The sequence below is a fragment of the Pomacea canaliculata genome, linkage group LG12, assembly GCF_003073045.1.
Source record: "Pomacea canaliculata isolate SZHN2017 linkage group LG12, ASM307304v1, whole genome shotgun sequence".
Taxonomy (NCBI): Eukaryota; Metazoa; Mollusca; class Gastropoda; order Architaenioglossa; family Ampullariidae; genus Pomacea; species Pomacea canaliculata.
Window position 1 is genome coordinate 4,897,024 of NC_037601.1, and position 24,343 is coordinate 4,921,366.

At 40.3% G+C, this 24,343-nt stretch overlaps 2 protein-coding genes across 2 annotated transcripts; one reads left to right on the forward strand and one right to left on the reverse strand.

Annotated features, from left to right (window-relative positions):
- The first annotated feature begins 1,098 nt into the window (after positions 1-1,098).
- Positions 1,099-6,267, forward strand: LOC112577244. The gene is made up of 2 exons (XM_025260280.1): positions 1,099-2,099; positions 5,053-6,267. The coding sequence occupies exons 1-2, from the start codon at positions 1,596-1,598 to the stop codon at positions 5,254-5,256; spliced, it is 708 nt and encodes a 235-aa protein (XP_025116065.1). The 5' UTR covers positions 1,099-1,595; the 3' UTR covers positions 5,257-6,267.
- Positions 6,268-8,125: 1,858 nt separating this feature from the next.
- LOC112577323 (oral-facial-digital syndrome 1 protein homolog) lies at positions 8,126-9,046 on the reverse strand. Its single transcript, XM_025260378.1, has one exon. The coding sequence runs from the start codon at positions 9,044-9,046 to the stop codon at positions 8,126-8,128; it is 921 nt and encodes a 306-aa protein (XP_025116163.1).
- Between the last annotated feature and the right edge of the window lie 15,297 nt (positions 9,047-24,343).

Consider the following 24,343-nt stretch of genomic DNA (forward strand, 5'->3'; position numbering starts at 1 on the left):
ATCAGTATCATAGACTGTTTTGTGATATTTGGTAGAGACTTTCGTAAGAAGACCTCAGCAGACTTAGATGGTTCAACTGCAAACACAACAAAATAGTTGAATGTCTTATTTCTGTAAGACAACAAAGGGCAGACAGTTACATCATGATCTTGTATGACTGGACTGCTTGCAGACTAATTTTCGATTAAACTCTACAAACAAACAGCTCCCCGTTTAGCAAACAACAACAATGGCTATGTCAAGCAGAGTCTCCGAGAGTAAACAACAATAAATAAACATAAATAGTTTTTTGGGGGTTTTCTCGCTTCCGCGGGCATGTATACCAAGATTATGGCGAGCTTTTGCTGTCATTCTGGCCGTCAGACAAAAGTTTCAATCCAGTTCAGCATGCGACACTTCAGGGATTTCATATAAAGTTAGTTTGTGTGTTTCACGCTACTTATCATCCATCAGAGGCTCTGGTCTTGTGGCTATTTGAATCAGCCAGCTTTCACAGAACCTATCGGATTTATTTTAAATTTATAGTAACAAGAAACAGAAATAACAATATCATCATTCACAAAGGTAAAAGTCCATATGAAACAGTACAATTACAGCGAACATGGTGCACCGCTGTGAATTTGTGTTTTATGGTATTGAACAAGATTGTAACTGAATTATTGTGTGTTGGTGAAAGCATCTCCTGGATTTATGCACATTCTGCTTATTTGCGCTACTTCTAAGCAACATTATAAAATATTATTGCTCATGTTACGATAACTTGGTATCAATGTGGTACCTGTCTGCGTTGTTGTAGTGTATGAAAATGTCTTGTCGAGCTGACGATATCAACTTAGTTCTGACTAATTTTAATACAGGTCTAAAACTTGCTGGAGCTTGCTTTAGAAATTGAAAAAAGTCCTTGTCATCACTCAATCTGAACAAAGCACAAAAAGTACTTAATGACAAGAGCACAAATGTTCCACACAACTCATTTAGATTATTCATTAACACATAATGTTCATTACTGTTGTTATTCCTTTCAGTCTCTCTCGCTTACTCACTGAGAGAAGAGAAAGTTGATCATCATACGGAATGTTTATTATTTACAGGAAATAAGGGAATATTGTTTACAAGGCCATTTAACAACTTTATAGTGGACTTAGAACTTTATAGTGGACAAGCAAACTGATGGCGTGGCTTTTACATTTACCTTCAGACGAGAGCCTGCGTACACTGTCTCTCTCATCGCGCATTACTGTCAACTCTGTAGCTATTGTGCACAGTCAACAGTATTTTCCATGTTATAAGAACACTACAAAGTAAGATAATGTAAAGCAATGAAGATATTTGTTTTGCTTTCTCTTACATTTGAAAAACAATCTTTAAAAAGTTTCCTAATTACAGACACAACAAAGCAGCAGTGTGCAGCCTAACAAACCCATGGAATACAATGTGACGATGGTCAGCGCCTTCATAGACATTGGTTCACGTTCGACAAAGGTGCCCCGGACATTAAGTGCGACCACAGGATCTACCAGCAATGGTCATGGGCCTACTCCGCCATCTACTCGCCGCTTGTATTCTACACAGACTCCCCGTCCTTCGCCGACCACATGCAGCACGTGCGACAGAAACAGCCGGACCTCACTAAGATTATCCTCGTCAACCGCACCAGCCTGTGGGCCTTCCAGCTGAGGGACGCCATCGCAGCCATTTACCGTGCTGGCTACCCTGTACACTACCCCAACACCGTCTACCCGGATTACACGTGCGTTACGCACGCCAAGTTCGAGTTCGTCAAAGACGCCATCTTGAACAGCTACTTCTACAGCAGGCATGTGGTGTGGGTGGATGCAGGCTACTTTCGAGACATGTGGACACGGCACAAGAACACCACAGCTTTCACAATGCATCCTTTGGCCAACCTGGATCCCAAGCGGGTTATGTGTGCACAGGTAGGAGCGCCGAATTTCACGATGGCTTGGAGATATATTTTCTGGGAGAATTTCTACTGGGTAGCAGGCGGCTTCTTCTTGGCTAAACAACAGGTCATGATGGATTTCGTGCTGCAGTATCAAAGAGCCGTGGAGCTGTTCTTGCGACTAAATCAAAGCCAGGTGATGGTCTTTAACGGGATACAAATTACCCTGAATATATTTTGAGTACTAACACAACGCGACCCTACTAAAGTTGAGTTAAGGCCAGACACCGGTCGAAAAATTGTCAAAAATTTTTCATTTTGGCCATTTTCAGATTACTTCATACTGTCAAAGTTCATATTTTGTTCTATTCACTCGCCAAGTGGTTTTTCATAGAATAATCTAGAAATATGTCTATTTTGTCAATGAAAACATTACTTCTATCCTATTTACTTTTCCGAGCGCAGAATTAGCGAGAATAGAGAATGTTTGAGACATAGCAACACACCTCGCCACGTGGCAACTGTGTCACATCGTATATCGGTCGAAGGTCATGACATGAATTTTCAAACAAAGGCTGAGTCAAAACCTTAGAAGGCCCAAGCTATGATACAAGCTCTTTTCTAGACGACACAAAGGGTCGGAAACTTCCTTATATGGATGCATGCGTAACATACTTTGCATATAGCCAATCAGAATTCACTAATGCCGACCTAGACGGGGTCATAGGGCACACGAACACGCTTCGGCTGTGCTCGGGTATCCCACAAGGCAACTGTCATGGCCTCCGGATGTATAAACAAATGCGACAGCAAGTCAAAGCTAGTTCTGGGATATTTTCTTTTCTAAGACATTAACGTTGATATTAAATGTTTATTGTGCTTGTCAGACGCTCATTTCTTCTCACAATACCACGTGCAAAAAAATAAAAACCACGTGGACGTTCTTAGACCGTCGTAGCAGCTAAAAAAAGTAACTTAGTGAACCGAATTCGGCTGTCGAAAACACCATCAGTCATGTGGTAAGCGAGCTGAAAATAAAGCGAAGTTTTAATTTCTGCTGCAAAGCTCGGTAGTAATCAGGACTAGATGCGAACATTTACACATTTGAGTCAACTTGCAATGCTAGTTATTTATGTACTTTGTCAGGAATGTAGGGAAACAGAGCTTACATCATTTGCACAGAAAACAAAGGTTGGGTGGGGGTTGGATGGTCTTACTCCAACCAAATGTAACAGAATGTGAAGACAATTATGTATAGCATTCCTACAAACAATGAAAACTGCTATCTAGTCAAGTTTTGAAGCCATTCAGTGTCTAGAGAGCACATCATTGTCAGCCCCTAAAAGGCAGACAGCTATAGTGCTTTTCCCAGAAATCTTTGACAGAAAATAAGATACCCCTAGCACAAAAATCAACCATCTTAATTCATGTGACTACAGAGGTAATTGATAAAATAATCCTAGCATACAGAGGAACAGAACATGAGCAGCTGCTTAAAATTCTGGTGCACTCAGTGATGTATCTCTAGATTTCATGATAGGTTATTCTTATTCCTATTTGCCCCCAGTGGAGCATAGGGCTGCAAGAATTGGTTATACTCCCCTATAAGCTTTTGAAATAATTTCTTTAATTGATGTTCATCCCATCACCCTGCAACTGAAGGCTAAGAAAGATGAGAGTGTTTCCTACTAATGCTCTTACTTCAGTAGATGCTCGCAAAAATTGGAAGCAATATGCGACATCATCACTAAATGTTAGATAGCAAAAGACCAAAGATGGCAAAAACCATGAAGCTAGTGGACACTGAACTTCTATATAACTAACTAAACCTATAACTGTGTTGCTCAATGTTTGCAAACACCATTGTTTTTATTACTGTGTACTTCTCTGAAGCCTGGTCAGCACTTGGGTACACAACACAACCATGTTGACTTTTCTAAAAGTGAATAAAATAATTAATTTTATTAGTTATGTTAAAGTTATATGTAGTAACACATTGAAAGATGGTTATATTTTTCATTCAGCAGTAAATTACATGAAAGGCTTAGATAAAACAAAGTTACTAAGCTTGATATTTCTGCTCGCGCTTTTCCGTTCATTGTTTTTGTTACAGTTTGTTTACTTAAAATCCCTATAACTTTATATTGACATGTGATACAGGCCTAAAATTTGAATGAAGTTTTCTTCATACATAATGTAAACATTTCAGTGAGAGCTTTTTAAAAATATTTAGTGGTTTAGTAGTTACTAAGCTTTCACTTTGTTTTCCTTCGCCTTTTCAGTTTCTGTTTTAGTAAGCTTGTTTAGTTCAAAAGCTTATAACTTTATATTGGCATGTGATACAGGCCTAAAATTGGGTTGAAGTTTTCTTTATTCATATTTAAACATTTCTATGAGAGCTTTTAAAAAAATATTGAGTAGTTTAGAAGTTACTAAGCTTTCAGTTTTTCTTTCCGCGATTTCTCAGTTCCTTGTTTTGGTTAGAGACTGTTTTTACTTCAAAAGCTAACTCCTTCTTTTTGACAAGAGATATAGATCTGCAATTTGGTTGAGCTTTTCTTCATACAAATTTAAACATTTCTATGATAGATTTTTAAAATTACTTAGTAGTTTGTAGTTATACCGTTTTACATCAAAATTTCTTAAAATTTAACACACTTTTTTCAAAAAAAATTATAAAAAAAAAACTAAGAGGAATTCGCAAATTCTTTATCATAGAAATGTAGATCTGTCTTTTAGGTAACTATTTCAAAAAGAATTTTTGAGTCTACTCACAAAATTGAAGAAGTTTTTAGCTTTTAAAATTGTTTGTTTTGGCGCCATTTTGGATTGTTTCCATGGCAACGATAGCGCGACGAGTGCAGTAAAACCATTTTTTGAAACTTCATTCAAGGGCTAATAGCTGATACAAAAAAATCCGCGCTATCCCGTGAAACAAAAAAAATTTTTTTTCGACCGGTGTCTATGGCAAGTACACGCTTTAACACACACTCAGGCTGAGTTAATGGCATGCACACGGTTTCATACACACACACACAGGCAGGCAAAGGTGAGGATTCGGATTACATGAGGTAAAATATTGTTTCCAGACGATTAACGCCTTTTCTAGTATGATGTTGCTATAATTTTGTATCTCTCTCTCTCCTCAGGTGGAGCAGCAAGTCCTATATTCTATTTACACCGACGAAGGCAGAGAAATTGTAAAGCCAACAATAGAACTTCAACCAATTCCGTCTGGCTGGTTTGATCTTGGATTCAACTCTTTAGTTCCAGTAAACGATTCTTATCTTAAATACTTGAATTCATGTCTATTAACAATTTCTTTTTCGCTATTGATATTATTGAATTTGTAGTTGAAGAATCTGTTTTCGGCGTTTCACCGAAGTATTCCTGCGTGCCAGGAGCCACAAGTCCTCTTTGTACTTGCTCAGTCGCTTTTTCTGAGCCGGAGTGAGATGAACATGCCCATTAAGCCGTTAAGAGAATACTCGCTGATGGCCTTGATCAAGTCGGGGGAGGCTCCTTTCAATACCGCTTTGATGACCTTTGGTTTAGCACCGCACAACACCTTCAGCATAGACATATTTCGCTTGATTCGTGCCGACATGTCTACTTTTGAACGTACACCACTTGTTGGTCCCGTGGAAACATGTTTGTTCTTAAGCGTAGATGATCCGGTGTTTCCTGTCGCAGATCAAACAGCAAATAGCCATGAGGCTCACATGTCGCGTCCCTAAAACTCTCCTGAACATGTTTAAGTTTTCCAGGATACATCTGTTTGGCTAGGTGGGTGTACTCCTAACCTATAAACACACATTACATAAAATCACATTTATTCTCATTCTCAACATAGCTAATTCAGAGGGACGATTACACTTACTTTGTACATTGAGATAAGTCGTACACTAATTCTCAAAGCTATTAAAATATTCCTAATTAAAAGCTTTCATACAACAGTTTAAAGATTATCCGTAACTAATACTTGCACAAAGAGTTCTACCTCGACCTGAGGGTACAAAGTTACATTTGGAGGCCGCGGCGTGACCGTACGTCTTGTCCGACAATCGGAACTCGGAATGTCTAACTATTCTACAGTTGTCACGGCCATTCAGATGAACACAGTCCTCACTCTTTTAGGTACATTCCTTGCCCACAACATTCTTACACACACTGCATCTATTCCTCAAATTAAAAACTAACATATCAAGGGTTAAAGTGAACTACGGGATGGGTGGATCTGTGACATGGTATAGACGAGACGGGGAGTAATTCCAGGAATTACACCGGTTGTCATAAAGGTGTTACTCAAGCACAGAGGTATAAAACCTGAGACGAACTGTCCTGTATACCACACTCACCTGTCTGGAGCAGGCGATGACATGGCCGCCTCTGCAGATTTCCTTCTCAAGAAATTTCCACAGACTCCAATGGTAAGGGAAGCGCTTCTAGTTTGTTGACTGTGGGTGATAATAATAACATTTCACATAAATTCAAAACACTGCCAACACTCTTTCCATTCTTCTCTACAAAAACAATCTATCAACACTAGTTGATTAAAAGGCCGGCCGGCCATCACAGGCGCGGCACGCCGACAAACAGATTGCTCACACCGACAAACGCACAAATCGTTCCTGGCTTAAAAAAATGATAATAATAAAAAAATAACACAGCAGGTTTGTGATATGATCTTTCAAGCCACTTGGAGTCTTCCTTAATCTTCCAGTCTTGACCCAGTTTTATCCCAAAATCTGTTCCGCAATATCCCAGCGGGAACGATTTAGCTGCTAAGTTTTCACCTAGCTGCAGTTTGATGACGAGGTTTCTGTAGTCGTCAATTTTTTAGGGATACACTGGGATGAAAAGACAAATCCAAAACAAAAAAAAGGGGGGGGGGAGAGAGGTATTGGTCAAGTAAGAGGTAGAAATCAATGTCGAGATGGAATATTTGTGTCAATGTTTAAACAATGAAAATAATAATCAGGATGTTTGTGTAGCGTGTGGCCAGGCTCTCCTCACTCCGCAAAATCAGGCATTGACTGTGGAATACAATAGATAAGGGAAGAATAATAAATAATATTTATCCCCTCCCCCTTTAACTCTCTCTTACTGAACACACACACAAATTAATTAATAGCTTTCAACATACACCAATAAATAACACATATTTCAGGCAGTTCGTATTTCAGCTACACTGAACTTTGTTCTCTATAAACTTATGACATTAGCTACATCTGTGGAATAGCTCACTCGTATATTATCTTCACGTATACAAATACCAAATCGGGGAAGGAAAACATGTCTATTCACAAATATTTTCAAGTAGGTATAGGGTATCCAGACATAAGGGGACATGATTTTTCACAGATACATAACAATATAAGTATGCATAACAAACAAACAATATTTTAAAATATACCAAAATAAAATTTAAAAAAAAACAACAACAAACATATACACATAAATTAACAAACATTTTAAGAATACATCCATCTACCCAGAGGAGCCACATTGTCACGACGCCGCCGGTGCCTATAGTTTCTCGCTCTCTCAAACTCACCAGCGGGTCGGACAATTGCGCGCTCTTTCACTCAGAAAAAAAAAAGATTCGCCTGTTCGATCGAGTCTGCCCTTGTTTACTAAACAAAAACTCAAAAGAAGAAATCTCGACTAAAAAAAATACAGTCACTAACACGCTGGTTTCTTCTTTGACTATCACACTCAATCTTTTACTCACTCACGAGGCACATTGTCTTGGCAAAGGCTCTCTTCTAACTCACTCCGTCTTCTATCCGCTCTTTTAACCTCCTTCTTCTTCCAAAAAAAAATTTCCTCTCACGTCCTTCTGCTTCCATATCCCTTCTCAACGATCCTCTCCCTTACCTCACTATTTCTTTTGACGTCACTCTCCGTCATTTTTCACGTTCCATTTAGACAACGTCCATCATTCGCACGCTTTCATCTACACACGCGCCCAGTCCTAGCACTCTGACTAGATCCGTGACATTTCTCCCCCCTTCCATTGAAAAAAAATTTTCCTAAATTTTTTTTCATTGTCCGTAAAGCTAGGTTACATGACAAACACTATACTAATCCCAATGTTAATGTTGGTAGTCACTCTTTTTTTCTCTGAATTTTACATTAAATAACAATATCCTTTTTCTCGCGACACGTCTCTTTTGAAAATCAACAGTCATAGTAGGCTTGTATTCTATCCTTACAGACTCATGTAAAGATTAATTTGACAGTTCTCTTCTTGAGAGCTCTCACAATTTTCGTCTTCTTGTTTTTGCCCTCTGGATCAAAACTTAGCAGCAGATATCCTAAATCTTTGAAAGTTGTCCAATAATAGTCATCTGAAAATGCTCGTTTTTTCTTGACTTTTCCCAGATCTGTCTTGAATTCTTTGAAGGTCTGATGAACCTCAACTTCTTTGGCCAAGGTGCCAATGTCTGTCGTCCTTTCCTCTATCTCACTCGACTTCTGATGTCTCATGCCCAGATACACCTTTTTAGTTTTTCTCTCGTCATCGTATATTTGTTTGAGTTCTCTTATCAGTTTTGTCAATCGTTCCACCACTTTGTTAGTCTCAGTATTTGCCATTTCCAGAGATTTCTCTTGTGTTACAGTATTCTCAAGTTCTTTCTTCATGCTTTCTTTATGTTCCTTGAAGAATTTGATTTCTGCTAAGGCTTTCTGAAGGTCATCGGACTGTTTCTTATGACCTAATTCAAGTTCGTGAACTTTTTCTTCAAAGTCACCAACTGTGACCCACTGTTGTTTACACATTTCATCTCTTTCTTTTCGCCAAACCTCTGTCTCAGCCTTAAGCCGAATAATTTCTTTGTCCCGGTCACTGATTTCTCTCTGCAATCTGCGTTCACGATGTTCTGTATTTTCTTTAAAGTTCTGTAAACTTTGTTGCACGGCTTTGATTTCATCACTGAGGTCGTTGATTTTGTGGTTCAGTTCTTCATGAACCTCCTGAAGAGTTGATTCTCTCTGTATTGACGGCTGTTGTGCTTGTGACACACGTTGAGCCTTGGTCCTCTCAGACTCTAGATAATGGTGAGTAGTTTCCCTTCTAACATTTACTTGGTATCTGTGTTCTTGTGCTCTTTCTCTTCTGTTTGAGGCTGTAAACATAGCAGTGACACTTGCCGGAGACGGGTTCTCCTTTCTCAGGGTAGCTTCATTGCTGTTTAGGTATCGAGCTCTATGGTCAGGGCCGGCGCTAGGCTGTGTTGCGCCCTAGGCGAAAGAAAAATTCTGCGCCCCCCCCCCCCACCTCACAAAAAGTGAACCATGTTATATCATTTGTTTTGCAATTTATTTAGTCCTGGTCATGAAATTGATGCTTAAAACCTCACTTTCCTTGTTTTTTGTTGTGCAAAACGAGTTATCAGTTCCTTCAGATTGAGTGCATTTGCCAAGTCATGCTCAATAATTTTAATTTTGAGAAACTCAGTTCTGCACTGGCAACAGAAATTGGAAGGATCAATAAAATTCTGAGAGACACTACAACATTCGGCACAATATCAAATAGCTTATCTTGGATTATGAATATTAAGACTTCTTTGGGGTTCATTGTAGGCTTGGGAAGTCTTCTAGCCACAACCTGAAATTCAGAACAGAGTTCCTCCGCGTCGATGTCTTTGCTGTCTCTGTGCATTAGTGCCTTTGCCAAGACCTGGCAAGATAGTAGAATGTCCTTCGTTGGTTTTTCAGAAATGCTTTGGATATCATAAAGAAATCCAAATAATGCACTGTGCTCCTGAATCTGTTTAAATCTGTCTTCAATGGACGCAGTTCAAACAAGAAAGCTAGGCTTAAGTATCACCAGTAATGATTGCGGCGGTCTGTCTCAGAACTCAACGCGACTGTGATGTGCTAAAGACCACCAGACTGTAACGGACCCCTTTGTGCAATGAACAGTTTTGCAAAAAGTTACACCACCGCTATCGCAACCCGTTGCATCCACACAATCAAAATAAGCACTATAAGAAATAAGGAAATGAAATTAATGTAAAGAAAGACATAAATCGTGTTAATAAAATATATACAGCTATGTCACAGTGTATAAAATTCATGCGAACTTATCTTTACAAACTCATGAAGTGGCTGTAGACAGTAGCACTGTTCAGTCTGGCTCGGCTAAATGCAGTTCACAACCTTTACTGACTCAGCTGTGGAAGGATGATCGCTCCAAACACCCGAACAGACGATTACAAAGTAAGTTCAAACAGCAGCAGGAGATGTCTGCAGCCGCTCAGACAAGTGAGGTTTTGACATCGTCCTGTGGGTTTTAAGTTAAAAGTTACAACTACCTCTTCCCCACTCTGGCTGTCCAGCCCTGGTAATGTGATCTGACTTTCTTTACAGTGGTAGAGATTTATCTCTACCCTTCTCCACTAAGCCACCCCACTGAGGTCCTTTCAATCTTTCTCTCTTCTCTCTTTCTCATCTCATTTTGTCCAGTCTGCTAGTCTGATCCGACTGGTCATTAACTGTGACAGATTTATCGCTACCTGTGGGCCTGTCCACCTATAGCACCTCCATCGGCAAGTGCTTTCAATGGTTCTCTTCTTTCTCACCTTACAGACGAACTAACAAGTAAAACCGAACTGTCTACATCAGGGGTGTCAAACTCAATTACCCAGGGGGCCAAATCTCACATCGTACACAAGGTGGCGGACCGAAGGTTATTATTTAAGCTGATAACTTTTTATTCAACAGTAGAAAACTAAACTTTTTGTTATTAATTTTGTGTAAACAAAATCATACATTAAAACAAACTTAAAGTAATAACAAACCAAGGCTTAGCAGTTTTTCTTCTTAATTTACTTTGTCAGAAGTGGACGTTTGACATCTTTTCTTGACAACAAGTTCGTTTATGTATAGAGTAAGTTTCTGTGTTGTGGAGATTCTCAAGATGGACTGCAAGTGTACATCAGTAAGAAGACTCCTGTGATGTTTGTTGATCTTCATCACAGAGAAAAGTTGTTCACACAGATATATGTACTGCCAAACATGCTCAAGATTCGAGCCTAGTCACCCTTTGATCTCGGACCGATTCAGGGAAGTTAACAGGTACTCAAAATCTTCGACCCGCGGCCCGTGTTGAGGGCAGGGTGTCGCGTGTCACAGGTCAGATTTATGGGCCCCGCCTTGACCCTTCTTTCTGGTCATCAACAGGAGTGGTGGTAACTTGACCAGTGCACTGTTGGTGGTCTGTACAAACTTCACTAAACTCATCCCATCTCTTGCTGTCATCGACTGGAACTTTTCTGTTGTTTGCCTTTTGCTTGTCGCTGGGCCATTAACAATGATTTAATTAAACTTCTTTCGCGGGCCAGGTAAAATTTCATGGCGGGCCGGGTGTGGCCCGCGGGCCGGGTGTTTGACACCCCTGCTATAGGCCATCAGTGTCAGTAAATAGATATGCTATAAACTTCAAATGGCTCTACCTTGATGTTTGTCTGCTAAAGACTTTAATACTCTTATTAACTAAGAACGCGTTCGTGACATTAGCTAAGTTCCTTCGGGTTGAAAGTTCGTAAGTGTAAACAATACTAAGCATAAACCTGTTGTCATAACCACAGAGAAACTCGCGTAGCAAACTCAAGTCAGTGTTGTTGTCCCTGATCTCAGCTGCAGTGTTTTCAATGCATAAGTGTGGAACCTCTTCAATAGTAAGATAGAGGAAAGAAAGGTGAGCTTGGTATTAGTGGAATGTGGTCCACTCCATGGTACCAGGCCCCATCCACCAACCCGCCCTCCGCTGTCTATTCTCCGCCCTCTTCTTCCCGCTGGTTAGCTGGTCACTTCAAGTGCGCCTGTAATAATGGGATTTCCTGTACTACATCACTACATGAACTGAGAAACTCGGTGGTGAAGTCAACCTAAGCAAGAGGAAAAGTGTGACCTTTCACCTTTGGTCCTTTGCCTTCCACCAACGCCGCCCTCTCCCCGCCTCTACTTGCCTGCCGGTTAGCTGTGGTCACTGCAGTGCGCCCTGGGATAATGCGATAGTGGGGTTTTCCTGTCATACATGTACTGAGAACTAGCGTGGTGGTCAGTCTACAAGCAGAGAAAAGTGTCCTGCTAATATCATTTTGTGAAATGACATTTTCCTTAAAATTATTCATTAAAAAAAAAAAAAAAAAAAAAAAGCAGGCCATTTTTCCGCCCCTCGGTCGCTGCGCCCTAGGCGATTGCCTAGTTCGCCTAATAGGTAGAACCGGCCTGTCTATGGTAATGACAATACCTGGTATGTGTCATATCGTTGGCAAGTGTAACATCGCCTTGGGGGTGTCCAATGTAATGGATGGTCTGAGTCACCTTCTCCAACCAATGTTGATGACGACATGCTTTGAACGGATCTAGGAGGTGGCATATTTCTTCTACCCTCTCTGTGGGAAGAAAAATTCCTGTTGCCCTGCTTCTGAAGGATATCGCCGCGCATTTTCTCTTTTTGCGACTGCGTCATAATAGATGAAGGTGGAGCTGTATCCCACTTTGGCGAACAAGGATGTATCGGTCCTTCTCCGCCAGACACTTGTTTGGATGTGCCATCGGTAACGCTCAGCCTGCTCTGCCAAGCATCAGCTGTGATTAAGCCTCTCTCTCGCAGGTGTACGGATAGGTCTTTAGACACACTTTCATAGTATTGTTCTTGTTAGTAGCAGATCTCTCAAGCTTCATAATCCTTCGGTATCTGGTGCGGGAAATCCATCTGTCCGCTAGGTAGGATATTCTTTTCAGAAGGCCGTCATGGATTCAGTAGCATGAGGCCGCACAGTTCTAAATTTTTCTCTGTATTCCTCTTCTGCACGCTGAAAAGTCCGTAGTAATTTCTCTTTTTAACATCTCATAACTAGTTTCCCCGCTTGCGAGCCAATGTACAATACACATTCAAGGCTTGGCCTTGCAACTTAGCGGCCAGATTCAGGCTCCACATCTCTTTTCGGCCAGTTGAGAACTTGGCTTGTGTTTCAAATACACATAAAAAGTCATCTATGTCGTCTTTGTCTTCTGGAATATGGGGAGTTCAGGAATATACCATCCTGGAGTTGTTCCTGAACAGCCATTCTAACTCTCTTTATATTCTCTTTTACGAATCTTTTTAAAAGAAATCCTTCAGCTTCTTCACGACGCAGACAGACCCGCAACAGGCGAATCACGTCGGGTCACCAAATTGTCACGACGCCGCCGGTGCCTATAGTTTCTCGCTCTCTCAAACTCACCAGCGGGTCGGACAATTGCGCGCTCTTTTCACTCAGAAAAAAAAAAAAAGATTCGCCTGTTCATCGAGTCTGCCATTGTTTACTAAAACAAAAACTCAAAAGAAAGAATCTCGACTAAAAAAAATACAGTCACTAAACACGCTTGGTTTCTTCTCTTGACTATCACACTCAATCTTTTACTCACATCACGAGGCACATTGTCTTGGCAAAGGCTCTCTTCTAACTCACTCCGTCTTCTATCCGCTCTTTTAACCTCCTCTTCTTCCAAAAAAAAAAATGTCCTCTCACGTCCTTCTGCTTCCATAATTCCCTTCTCACGATCCTCTCCCTTACCTCACTATTTCTTTTGACGTCACTCTCCGTCATTTTTCACGTTCCATTTAGACAACGTCCATCATTCGCACGCTTTCATCTACACACGCGCCCAGTCCTAGCACTCTGACTAGATCCGTGACACACATAAACAAAGCAATCTTCATAGAAGGCACCCTGAGCCACGGCCATAAGATGACAGCACCATATTAATGTATATCAAGACATATGTAGTTTTTGATAATCAAGATTATATATATGTAAAGAATCAGTATTTAGTTTAGCTAACGAGTTGTTAATTAGGTAGCCAGTGTTTAGCAAACTTTTCTCGGTTAATTCTAAACATGAATTAATTTTCAATTGAATATCTGTGTTTCAATATTTGGACAATGGGTTCTACTGGGGGATGACTTTTTAATCTACAAGATATATGTATGCCTTTGCCAGCAATAAAATTAAATCAAGGTCAACATCTGTCTCAAAGTTATTATTGCATACAAACAGAATCAGCGTGTGTCCCGGTGTGTGCTTTATGTTCATGGTGTGTGTGTGTGTGATGGGTAGGTGTGCATGTGTGTGTGTGTGTGTGTTTTTTTTTTTTTTTTTTTTTTCCCATATCATATATTTTGGAAACAGGGCACAGCTCCCATCTAAATTGCCCGTTGGGATTAATAAAGTCAGTTGTTATTGTTATTGTTGAATCAAATGTTCACTAAAAGTTATCTTAGAAGCATTTGTACATTTGTCTAATATACAATTTTGTACGTTTTTCCAAAAATCATTAACATCTTTACACTTCCAAAAAATATGCTGAATATTTTCTTTATCATCTCTGCAAAGGCTGCAGAGATCATCCTCTTCTAGTCCTATGTGGAATAATATTACTCTTGTCCCCAGGATTCTATGTAACAAGCCATTGAAGCCATTTTAATTTAATATCTTTTATATTAGCCATTGCTTTAAAATAACATGCCAAATCAACATTTCTATTTATCCTTTTATCCAGTTTAAGCAACAGTTTGTTATACAATGCGTTAGATAATTGTTATCATAATATGTCTTGCTCCTTTCTGTTTGAGTCATCGCCGAGCATAATCTATTACATTGGAGTTTTTGTTTGTGTCATATGTAGAAGGAGATAATATCTGCTTTATTCATTCTATTTAAGTTTATGTATGTTTTTTATGGCCTTATACACCATTAAAAGAGACAAGTCAATGTTAACATCAACGTATTATTTTAACAGCTTGATATATATAGAATGTTTCTCTTTCATCTGTACAAAGTAATTTAATTGAGTATAAATCTTTCTCTACCCCTCTTCTTATATAGAATTGGCTATTCCCATTGATTGATGATATCTATCGTTTAAAAAGAGATAGTTCTGACAAAATTTCACACCAGTATATTCTCTCCAAATATCCTGTATGCTTTTAGTACATCGTCAGAGGCTATTTGCATTAATAAAAGTGGCAAACTGCGACCCCGTTTCCAAAAAACCTCATTATATCATTGTGTAAGACAGAAGATTTTTTTTTTTCCAGCTGTGTTTGCTTTTCTTTATTTTCCGCCACCATGATAATTTTACGCGCATTATATAATTTTTAAACATCAGGTATGCCCATGCTCCATCCTAGGGAATTATTTTTATAATGGATTTTTTCTATTAATTTTATAATCATTTTTCCATTCCATAACAAAACTAAAGATAGATTTCTGCTGTATGTCATTTATAATAAAGGTCTGGAGGGCTAGCAGTAGTACCAAAGTGTACTAATTTTGACAAATTGGATAAGGCACTTATTGATTACTACTGCTCCTCCCTAATGGAGTTAGACTGTCTTTTTAACCATATTTTGACTTATAAGCATTCTTTATTTCAGCAAGCTTGCTATCGTAAGTTTAATTTGATACAGTCTTTTAAGTACTTGTAAACCAAAGACCAAGAATTTAAAATTTTTCAGGATTCCACTGCAATCTGTAAGTGTGGTAAAAAACTTAATCGGTGAATTTGTTTTACTACCCGCACATACTGCTCTTGACTTTTTGGTGTTTAGGAGAAGCTACCAAAAAGAAGTCCTATATCTTTCTAAATATATCTAAAGTGCTCATAGCTTCTTCAAAAGAAAGTCTGTCATCTTGCAAGTAAGTTCTGTATTGTCTGCAATTGTACTATTTTACTTTCAGTGTTATAATTTTTTATACCTTTAATATATTTGTTTTTTTCTAATCATAATAGCTAGTATTTCTACGCACATATGAATAAATAAGGCGAAGATGGGTCACCCTGCCTGCATCCTCTTCTAATTTGGAACCATTTCTGATAGTGTGCCATTCACTGACACACTTGATTTAAGTTTGTATAAAAGGTAGTTATCCATTTACAGAAAAGGGGGCTAATCCAAAGGATATAGAACATTAAGCATAAACTCCAACTAATCTATCGAACGCTTTCTCAAATCCAGCATATAAGTAAACCAGGTTGTTTATTTTCATTTAAATATTCTATCAGATCATATATCAGTCTAATATTATCTCCAAGATATCTTCCACTGATAAAGCCGGGCTGATCCTCATGGATAAGAGATGGTAACACTTTTTTCATTCTATTCGCAATGCAAGTTGCACCAATCTTATATATTACATTTAAGATGGTGATTGGCCTCCAGTTCTTGATTTGATCTCTGGGCTTATCCATTTTAGGTATACATATAATTATCCCTTCTTTTTGTGTAGCTGATAACTCTCTTTTTAGAAAGCCTTCATTTAGTGATCTAACAATGAAAGGCCCAAGCTGTTTCCAAAAAACCTTAAAAAACTCCACAGTAAATCCATCGCTCCCTGGGCTTTTCCCATTAGACATACTTTTTATGGCCTGACCTGCTTCACTTAAGGTAATAGTTCTCTCTAGTAAATTAAGTTCTAGTTCGGTAATTTTTGGTATTTTTTCTTGGATGTCATCAAAATTGAATTCTTGAACTGTTTGTTCCGAATACAGATTTGAGAAAAAAGCTTGCACTTCTGCTCTTATTTCTTCAGATCTTGTAGTGCTTTCACCATTTCGCTTCTGTAATTTTCGAATTTGTTTACTTACATCAGGGACGCCCAGCCTACGGCCCGCGGGCCATATCCGGCCCGCGAAACCTCTGCCCACAGTGCAGGAAATCGGCATCTTAGTAATAAAAATAGACCAAAAAAAAAAAACGAAAAAAGGGAAGAAGAAGTATTTATCCCTACGTAGGGGCGTCTCTCAATCTTTTTTTCGATGGACGAACATTTCGATTCAGTGCTCCGACTTGGTGTCTCTACGATGCAGCCAGACATTCAGAAGTTGATTTCGGGTAAACAACTTCAAATATCCCACTAATTACTACATAATTAATGGTAAGTACAACTTGTTTCTAAAATAAATGTGTCTGCTATATTTTTTTTTTTTTTTTTTTATTTTTGCGGTGAAGCGGCCCGTGACACGGTTGTCGGAAATGTGTATGGCCCGCAGGCCGATAAAGGTTGGGCATCACTGACTTACATAACTGCGTTTTTCTAATGAAGAGAAATATCGACTGACTTTTTCACCCTCTGCTATCCACCGTGCTCTGGGGCGAATCAATACACCTTCCATTTTCTTTTCCCTTATACTAATAAGTTCCTTTTTGTTCTTTTCCAGTTCATTGAGCTCTTCCTCATTCATCTTTCCTTTACCTTCCAAGTGTGTAATTATTTTTTCTAATATCTCTTGCCTTTCCTTATTTTGTTTTTTCTTCTTACTTGATTTTGAATTTTCAGTTAAAAACGTTTATAGAGACAATGGAGGAAACTACATTATAGCATAGATAAAAACACTAGAAAAAGATATTCTTATTTGTAATGTCTATGAGCCAAACAAGGATAACCCAAAATTCTAGTCGCAACTAGAAGAGTGTGTGAGGCAATTAAGTATAGATAACATTGTGATTGGGAGTGATTGGAATGTTGTTTTGAACTTTCAGTTAGACTGTCATAATTATAAGCATAATAACAATACAAGAGGGCAAAAACAAATTGATAAGATGATTACAAATTTGAACCTGGTAGATATATGGCGTGAATTAAATCCAGAGGTACTAAGATACACCTGGCATAGAAAAAAGCCCCTCCAGCATAGCAGGTTAGATTACTTTCTTATGTCGAATTCACTTTCAGACCTTGTTGTGGATGCGGATATCACCCCGGGATACCGAACTGACCATTCATTGATCACTTTATCATTAAGCAACAAAGAAGAAGAAAGGAGATTTAATTTATGGAAATTAAACTCATCACATTTAAGAGATAAAAAATATCTAACTCAAATAAATAATATTATTAGAGACGTTATAGAAGAATACTCAGCCTTTCCATATGAAAGAAATAATTTAGGAAATATTCCTTTGATGGAATTTAGATTTTAGATTAGATTATTGCCCGTTATGCCGGTCGGCACGTAGGGCAGCGACAAAGGTCCTCCATTTTTGCCTGTCCTGGGCTAGCTTCCCCACAGTACCCCAGCTGAGGTTTAGGGTCTTCATGTCTGCCTCCACAGTTCGGCTCCAGGTGATCTTGGGCCGACCTCGCTTGCGTTTTCCTTCTGGAGTCCAGTGTAAGGCAGCTTTTGTGATGGAGTTGCTCCCGCCTCTGATGACGTGACCAATCCAGCGCCATCGCTTCTTCATCAGGATGGTGGCCATGCTCTCCTGCCCACACTGGGCAAGTAGTTCTTCGTTTGAGATTGTCCTTGGCCAGAAGATGCCCAGGATTCTTCGCAGGCTTTGGTGTGGAAGACTGACAGTTTGTTGAGGTCGCTGTCAGTCATTCGCCAGCACTCCGAGCCATACATTAGAGTGGACATGACCAGACTCTGTAAAGTCTCAGCTTGGTATTGATGCTGTACTGTGTCGACTTCCAGATGTTGCTTAGCTACAGAAGATGCCCTGCCTTTGCTCAGTCTGCTCTGGATGTCACGGCCTGCTCCTCCATCTCGCGTGACCAAGCGCTGCCCAAGTAGGTGAAGCTTTCAACCATCGGCAGGTCTTCTCCCTCTATGCTGATCGGTGTTGTAGTGGTGGTGTTCAGGGTCATCACTTCTGTCTTTGTCCGGCTGATGTGCAGTCCGACCTGCTGCGCAAAGGTGTGCAGGCGAGTCGTCTTCTCCTGCATGTACCGGTGGGTGTGTGACAGCAGGGCCAGGTCGTCGGCAAAGTCTAGGTCTTCTAAGTTCGTGGAGAGTGTCCATCGTATGCCCCTTGGTTCATCTTCCGTTGTATGGCGCGTTACCCAGTCAATGACAAGATTAAAGAGCAGGGAAGACATCACGCAGCCTTGTCTCACTCCGGTCCCGACCTCAAAGTAGATGTCACTGTTTCCAACACAGCATGAAAAGTTCGCATAGAAGCTTTTGATCAGCAGTACAATTTCCATTGGTATTCCGTATGCTCTCAGGATGCGCCAAAGGCTCTCTCTATGGATGCTGTCAAAAGCCTTCTGGAAATCTACGAAGTTAATATAGAGATGCCTCTGCCACTCTGTGCAATGTTCTAGGATGTTGCGTAGTGCGAATATCTGGTCGGTGCATCCTCTTCCTCTACGAAAACCAGCCTGTTCTTCTCTAAATTGTGTGTCCACTGCCGCTGAGATTCGATGGATGATGATCTTTGTCAGGATCTTGCTCGGGATGGACAGGAGAGTTATTCCTCGCCAGTTGTTGCAGTCGCTAAGGGATCATTTCTTTGGGATTTTGACGATCACTCCTCTGGTCCAGTCATCTGGGACTTGCTTCCCTTCCCATACTGCGGTAAATAGGGGTTGCAGGATATTAGCTGCCAGTTCTGGGTCTGCTTTGAATAGTTCAGCACCTGGTGCCTTTCTGTTCTTCAAGGACTTAATTGCTGTGATGATTTCCTGCTTCTCTGGTGGGGCGATGTTAACGTCTAGGTCCTCAATGGCTTCTTGTATGTCGGCTTCTTCGGAAGGTGGTGGTCTGTTCAGGATCTCTCTGAAGTGTTCATCCCAGCGTGCTTCTTGTTCTCTCTCTGTCGTTAGCAGTTTCCCTCCCTTGTCCTTGACTGGGGCATTGTTGGTGCTGTGGAATTTGATGGAATTACAGCTGGCTATATCGGATCAGACCTTTCTAGACGACCGACGACGATGATGATGATGATGATGATGATGATGATGATGATGATGATGATGATGATGATGATGATGATGATGATGATGATGATGATGATGATGATGATGTGATGATGATGATGATGATGATGATGATGATGATGATGATGATGATGATGATGATGATGATGATGATGATGATGATGATGATGATGATGATGATGATGATGATGATGATGATGATGATGATGATGATGATGATGATGATGATGATGATGATGATGATTGATGATGATGATGAGATGATGATGATGATATGATGATGATGATGATGATGATGATGATGATGATGATGCATGATGATGATGATGATGATGATGATGATGATGATGATGATGATGATGATGATGATGATGATGATGATGATGATGATGATGATGATGATGATGATGATGATGATGATGATGATGATGATGATGATGATGGATGTGATGATGATGATGATGATGATGATGATGATGATGATGATGATGATGATGATGATGATGATGATGATGATGATATGTGAATGCAGCGTGCTAGTATCCGCATCACAAAGATGCGCTCAATGCGCGGTGATCCCAGCAGCCACCAAACTGCAGGTCAAATGATAACTTCAAATAAGTTTAAACAGTGAGTCTTAAGATTTTTCTTGAAAGATGCAATACTATCAGACTCCTTTGGTCGAAGGGGAAGCGAGTTTCCACAAAAGCGGGGCTACATTGGAGAAGGATCTGAAACCCGCAGTCTTCTTGTTAGTATTCCCTGACTGAACACTCGGTCGTTCAAGTCTGAAGTGGGCTGCTGAACGAAGGTTCCGCTGAGGTTGGTAACAGCGAATGAGTTCTTGCAGATAGGCAGGCGCAAGGTCGTGAAGACAGCCATAGGTTAAGGTTAACAATTTGTGCTCAATTCTCTTCTCCACAGGAAGCCAATGTAGGTCACGTAGTACAGGAGTAATGTGGTCAGTTGTTTTTTTTTCCTGCAACTGTCCTCGCAGCCGTATTCTGCACTCGCTGTAGCCTCGACAACTCGCTCTTTGAAATCCCCCAGAGGCAGCTGTTTGCATAGTCTAATTTAGAACCGATGAGGGACACAGCAACTGCATTTGCAGTCTTCTTATTAAGACTGGTCGGAGTCGTCCAAGTGTGCGGAATATGGAAATAACATGCCTTGACTACAGAACTGACATTGATCAGACATAGTTAGAAGATTGTTCGACATAGAGTCCAAGTTTCCGTACGGAGCTGGAGAGGATTCTAGCTTGACCCACTTGGATGGAGTCTAGAGAGACTTTGCTAAGGCTAGCTTTGAACCACATAGCATCGCCTCTGTCTTTCTCATCATTAAGCTTGAGTTTATTCCTCAGCATCCATGACTTGACCTCTAAACAACAATCTTCTACAGCACAGACTGCCTCACGCACCGACACACTGTCAGTACTAAATGAAAAATAGAGACTATGCTAATGAAAATTAGAACAAAAACAATTGCTTATGCAAGTAAGAAGTCATGGGGTTCTTAACTGTCAGTATGGTTTTCCCCTTAGGAGCAAGAGATGTGCCATTGTCAACAGTTAATTTGGTTTTGGTAGGTGAGATGGGCGCATGTTTGGCATACTTCTCAGGAATGACATTGACAACTAGCGCCAGAGTCGACCTGACATGCAACGTTTGTGCCGCGCAATGATCATCCTTGCCTTGATCACTTTCTTTCTTAAAATTTTTTCTTTAGCCTCTTGGAGCCAACAGCGCTCGCGAGTTCCTCCTCTGATGAGAAAGAGAAGCAGTCGTCTGTAGGGGAGTTGGAGGATTCATCAGACGATATATTGTGTTTAGCACAATATAGATGTTTCTTTTCTCTCCTGACAGACTTCTTGGGACACCTAACAGCAAAGTGGTTCTTTCTTTGGCACTTAGAACATGTCTGACCCCAAGCAGGGCAGACTTCCTTCTTCATGACATGCTTTTGTGCACAGAATTTGCAGGTGCTTGGAGTGGTCCCTTTTGGACCTGGAGATAGCAGCACATTGCTTCATTAACAAGGGGAGTGTCGGATGTTGTCAGAGGCAGCTCAGATTTAAGAGATTTCAGCTGCTTGTGAGTAGCTTCGATGCACGGCATATGTTCAATGCAAGACTTAGAGAATAAGCTCAGCCAGGCAATTTGCAGTAGAGTGCCTTCTCTAGTTTCATTGTCACTCCCTGAATACCTAGATACTAATCGCCGATCTCGCAGTAGGGCGGAATCTGCCATATGCTCGCAGTGGTTACAGGTTTTCTGTAGAGTACGCAGAGCTGTGATATAGTCATCAAAACTTTCACCTTGTTGCTGGTCTCTCATATTGAACATATAGCGTTCGTACGTCTCATTAGTCTTTCCGATGAAGTGATCATTCTGCGCATGCGTATTCCGTCGCTCAGCTGTCGTACAAGCTAGCTGACACAGGCTGCACGTCTGCAAACAGTCTGGCTTATTCAAGCCGTGGGAGCGCCCAGTCCGTGGAGCAGTCCGTGGGACAGCCCTGCATCAGCACTTACATTTCCTGGAGCAAACGTGTCCTTCAGTCATGCCATGGATTGTATCGCACAAACGAGGTCAAGGCACTCCTTTTGTGCTGGCATCATTCTTTGCTGTGTGTCCATCCTCTATTAGATGCGAACATTTCTTATCCAAGGTAAACATTTCTTTTCAGTTCGTCACCATTTTTCTATCAAACTATCATTTACCAATGTGCCCTTTATTTCTATGCAATGCATTTCAGAGGGAAAAGTGTTTGTGTGGGATTTATTTCCTGAATGTCTTTCCGCTGAACATCATGGGATTGACTAGTCCATTCCAAACAAACTGTTGCGCGCGCGTTATAATAGTCAGTTCCACATAGACATGTGCTTCAACACTTTTACTGCGATATCTGTTTTGTGATGATTTGACACTTTCATCACGATTTTTATCTATGTTTCTAACTATTATCTATCTGCTCTAGTCCAACGACTTTCCGGTGTGTAGATCTGTCTCATCTATAAATGTCATCCGACATAAGAACGACTTGGCATTTCCATTTTCGTCTTTGTTTTTCTTGTGATTGTAATGTGCGGTAAGCCTGGCTTCAACTAGGATACCGCGCTAACATTATATACATCGAAACACACTTTTTGGACATACTTTGTGTGCAGGTTTATGTCTGTTGATCAGTTTGTTTGCTGACATAATTTGGACTGAGTCCATATGTGTGCTTTGTGCATTTTGTGTCTTACTTTGTGTACTATCCTTTCTCTTCTCAGGCGCTTTGAGCCCTCTGTTAAAGTATATATATACTTTGTTATTATTAAGTGCTTCACAGATGGTAATACAACATTTAAGTTTTATCATTGGACAGCTCTGAAAGACATTTCAACTGGACCATAAAGTGAACTTTGTACTTCAAAGCGTTTTCTGGTGACGTTTTTTTCAAATGACGACGAACAAAATGACGCACACAAGACGTCAGACACGAGACACCATTCACACACGAGACAATACGAGACTATGACTCTAGTGCAGTGGTTCTCAAAGTGTGGGCCGTGGACCACTTGTGGGCCGCACACGTGAGTCAGATGGTCCGTGGCTGACAGTCATCATATGTAGGGCTAGTGAAAATTCAGGATAACACGGCAAACACGGACGCCGTGATTTAGGCAGACTTCCGTGTAATTTGGCGAATGAGTACTTTGGCGAATGCCTTGAAATGACCCTGTTTTGTGCATGTTTCCGTGTATATCTGTGGTTCGTACAAAACTCCTATTAAATTCTATATGATAGTTTGTCGGACATACATGTGTACTTTTTGGACAGCATAGTGTCATGTTTATCATTAACACTGAGGTTTTTTTGGGGTTTTTTTCGCTTCCGCGGGCATGTATACCAAGATGAGGGGCGAGCTGCTGTCATTCTTGCCGTCAGAAAGTTTCAATCCAGTTCAGCATGCGACACTTCAGGTATTTCAATATAAAATTAGTTTGTGTGCTTCACGCTACTTATCATCCTTCAAGAGGCTCTGGTCTTGTGGATATTTAATCAGCCGGCTTTCACAGACACCTATCGGATTTTATGTTTTAAATTTATAGTAATAAGAAACAGAAATAACAATATCATCATTCACAAAGGTAAAAGTCATATGCAACAGTACAATTACAGCGAACATGGTGCACCGCTGTGAAATTGTGTTTTATAGTATTGAACAAGATTGTAACTGAATTATTGTGTGTTGGTGAAAGCATCTCCTGGATTTATGCACATTCTGCTTATTTGCGCTACTTCTAAGCAACATTATAAAATATTATTGCTCATGTAACTGAATTATTGTGTGTTGGTGAAAGCAGGGCCGTGCTTAGGGGCAGGCGGACGAGGCATCTGCCTAGGGCCCCGCGCTTCAAGGGGCCCCGCGCTTTTGATTGATATGGTAACTAGGCATATGGAAGTGTAGTCAGCCGTATCACATTCTCGCTTTTTTTAGTGTTGAAAACTTACATGTTATATTATGCCGTATGTTTACGTGTTGCTATGTTATTTGGTTACTAAATCTGAATGTCTTTCGCATGTACGTGTGTCGGTGTGTGTGTTGTGTGTTACTTAATGGCGGATGCAAACCCATCAACTCAACCTCAACTACAACTGCAGACTGTAGGGTTCCCTTCGTTGTAACCTATTGACGAATGTTACAAATAAATTAATCGTAGGCT

Bases quoted from the DNA above. Each gene is read 5' to 3' on its own strand.
- LOC112577244 (XM_025260280.1), top strand. From the start codon at position 1,596: ATGCAGCACGTGCGACAGAAACAGCCGGACCTCACTAAGATTATCCTC. The intron at 2,100-5,052 runs GTGATGGTCTTT...CTCTCTCCTCAG, and splicing joins TGCGACTAAATCAAAGCCAG to GTGGAGCAGCAAGTCCTATA.
- LOC112577323 (XM_025260378.1), bottom strand. From the start codon at position 9,046: ATGTTTACAGCCTCAAACAGAAGAGAAAGAGCACAAGAACACAGATAC.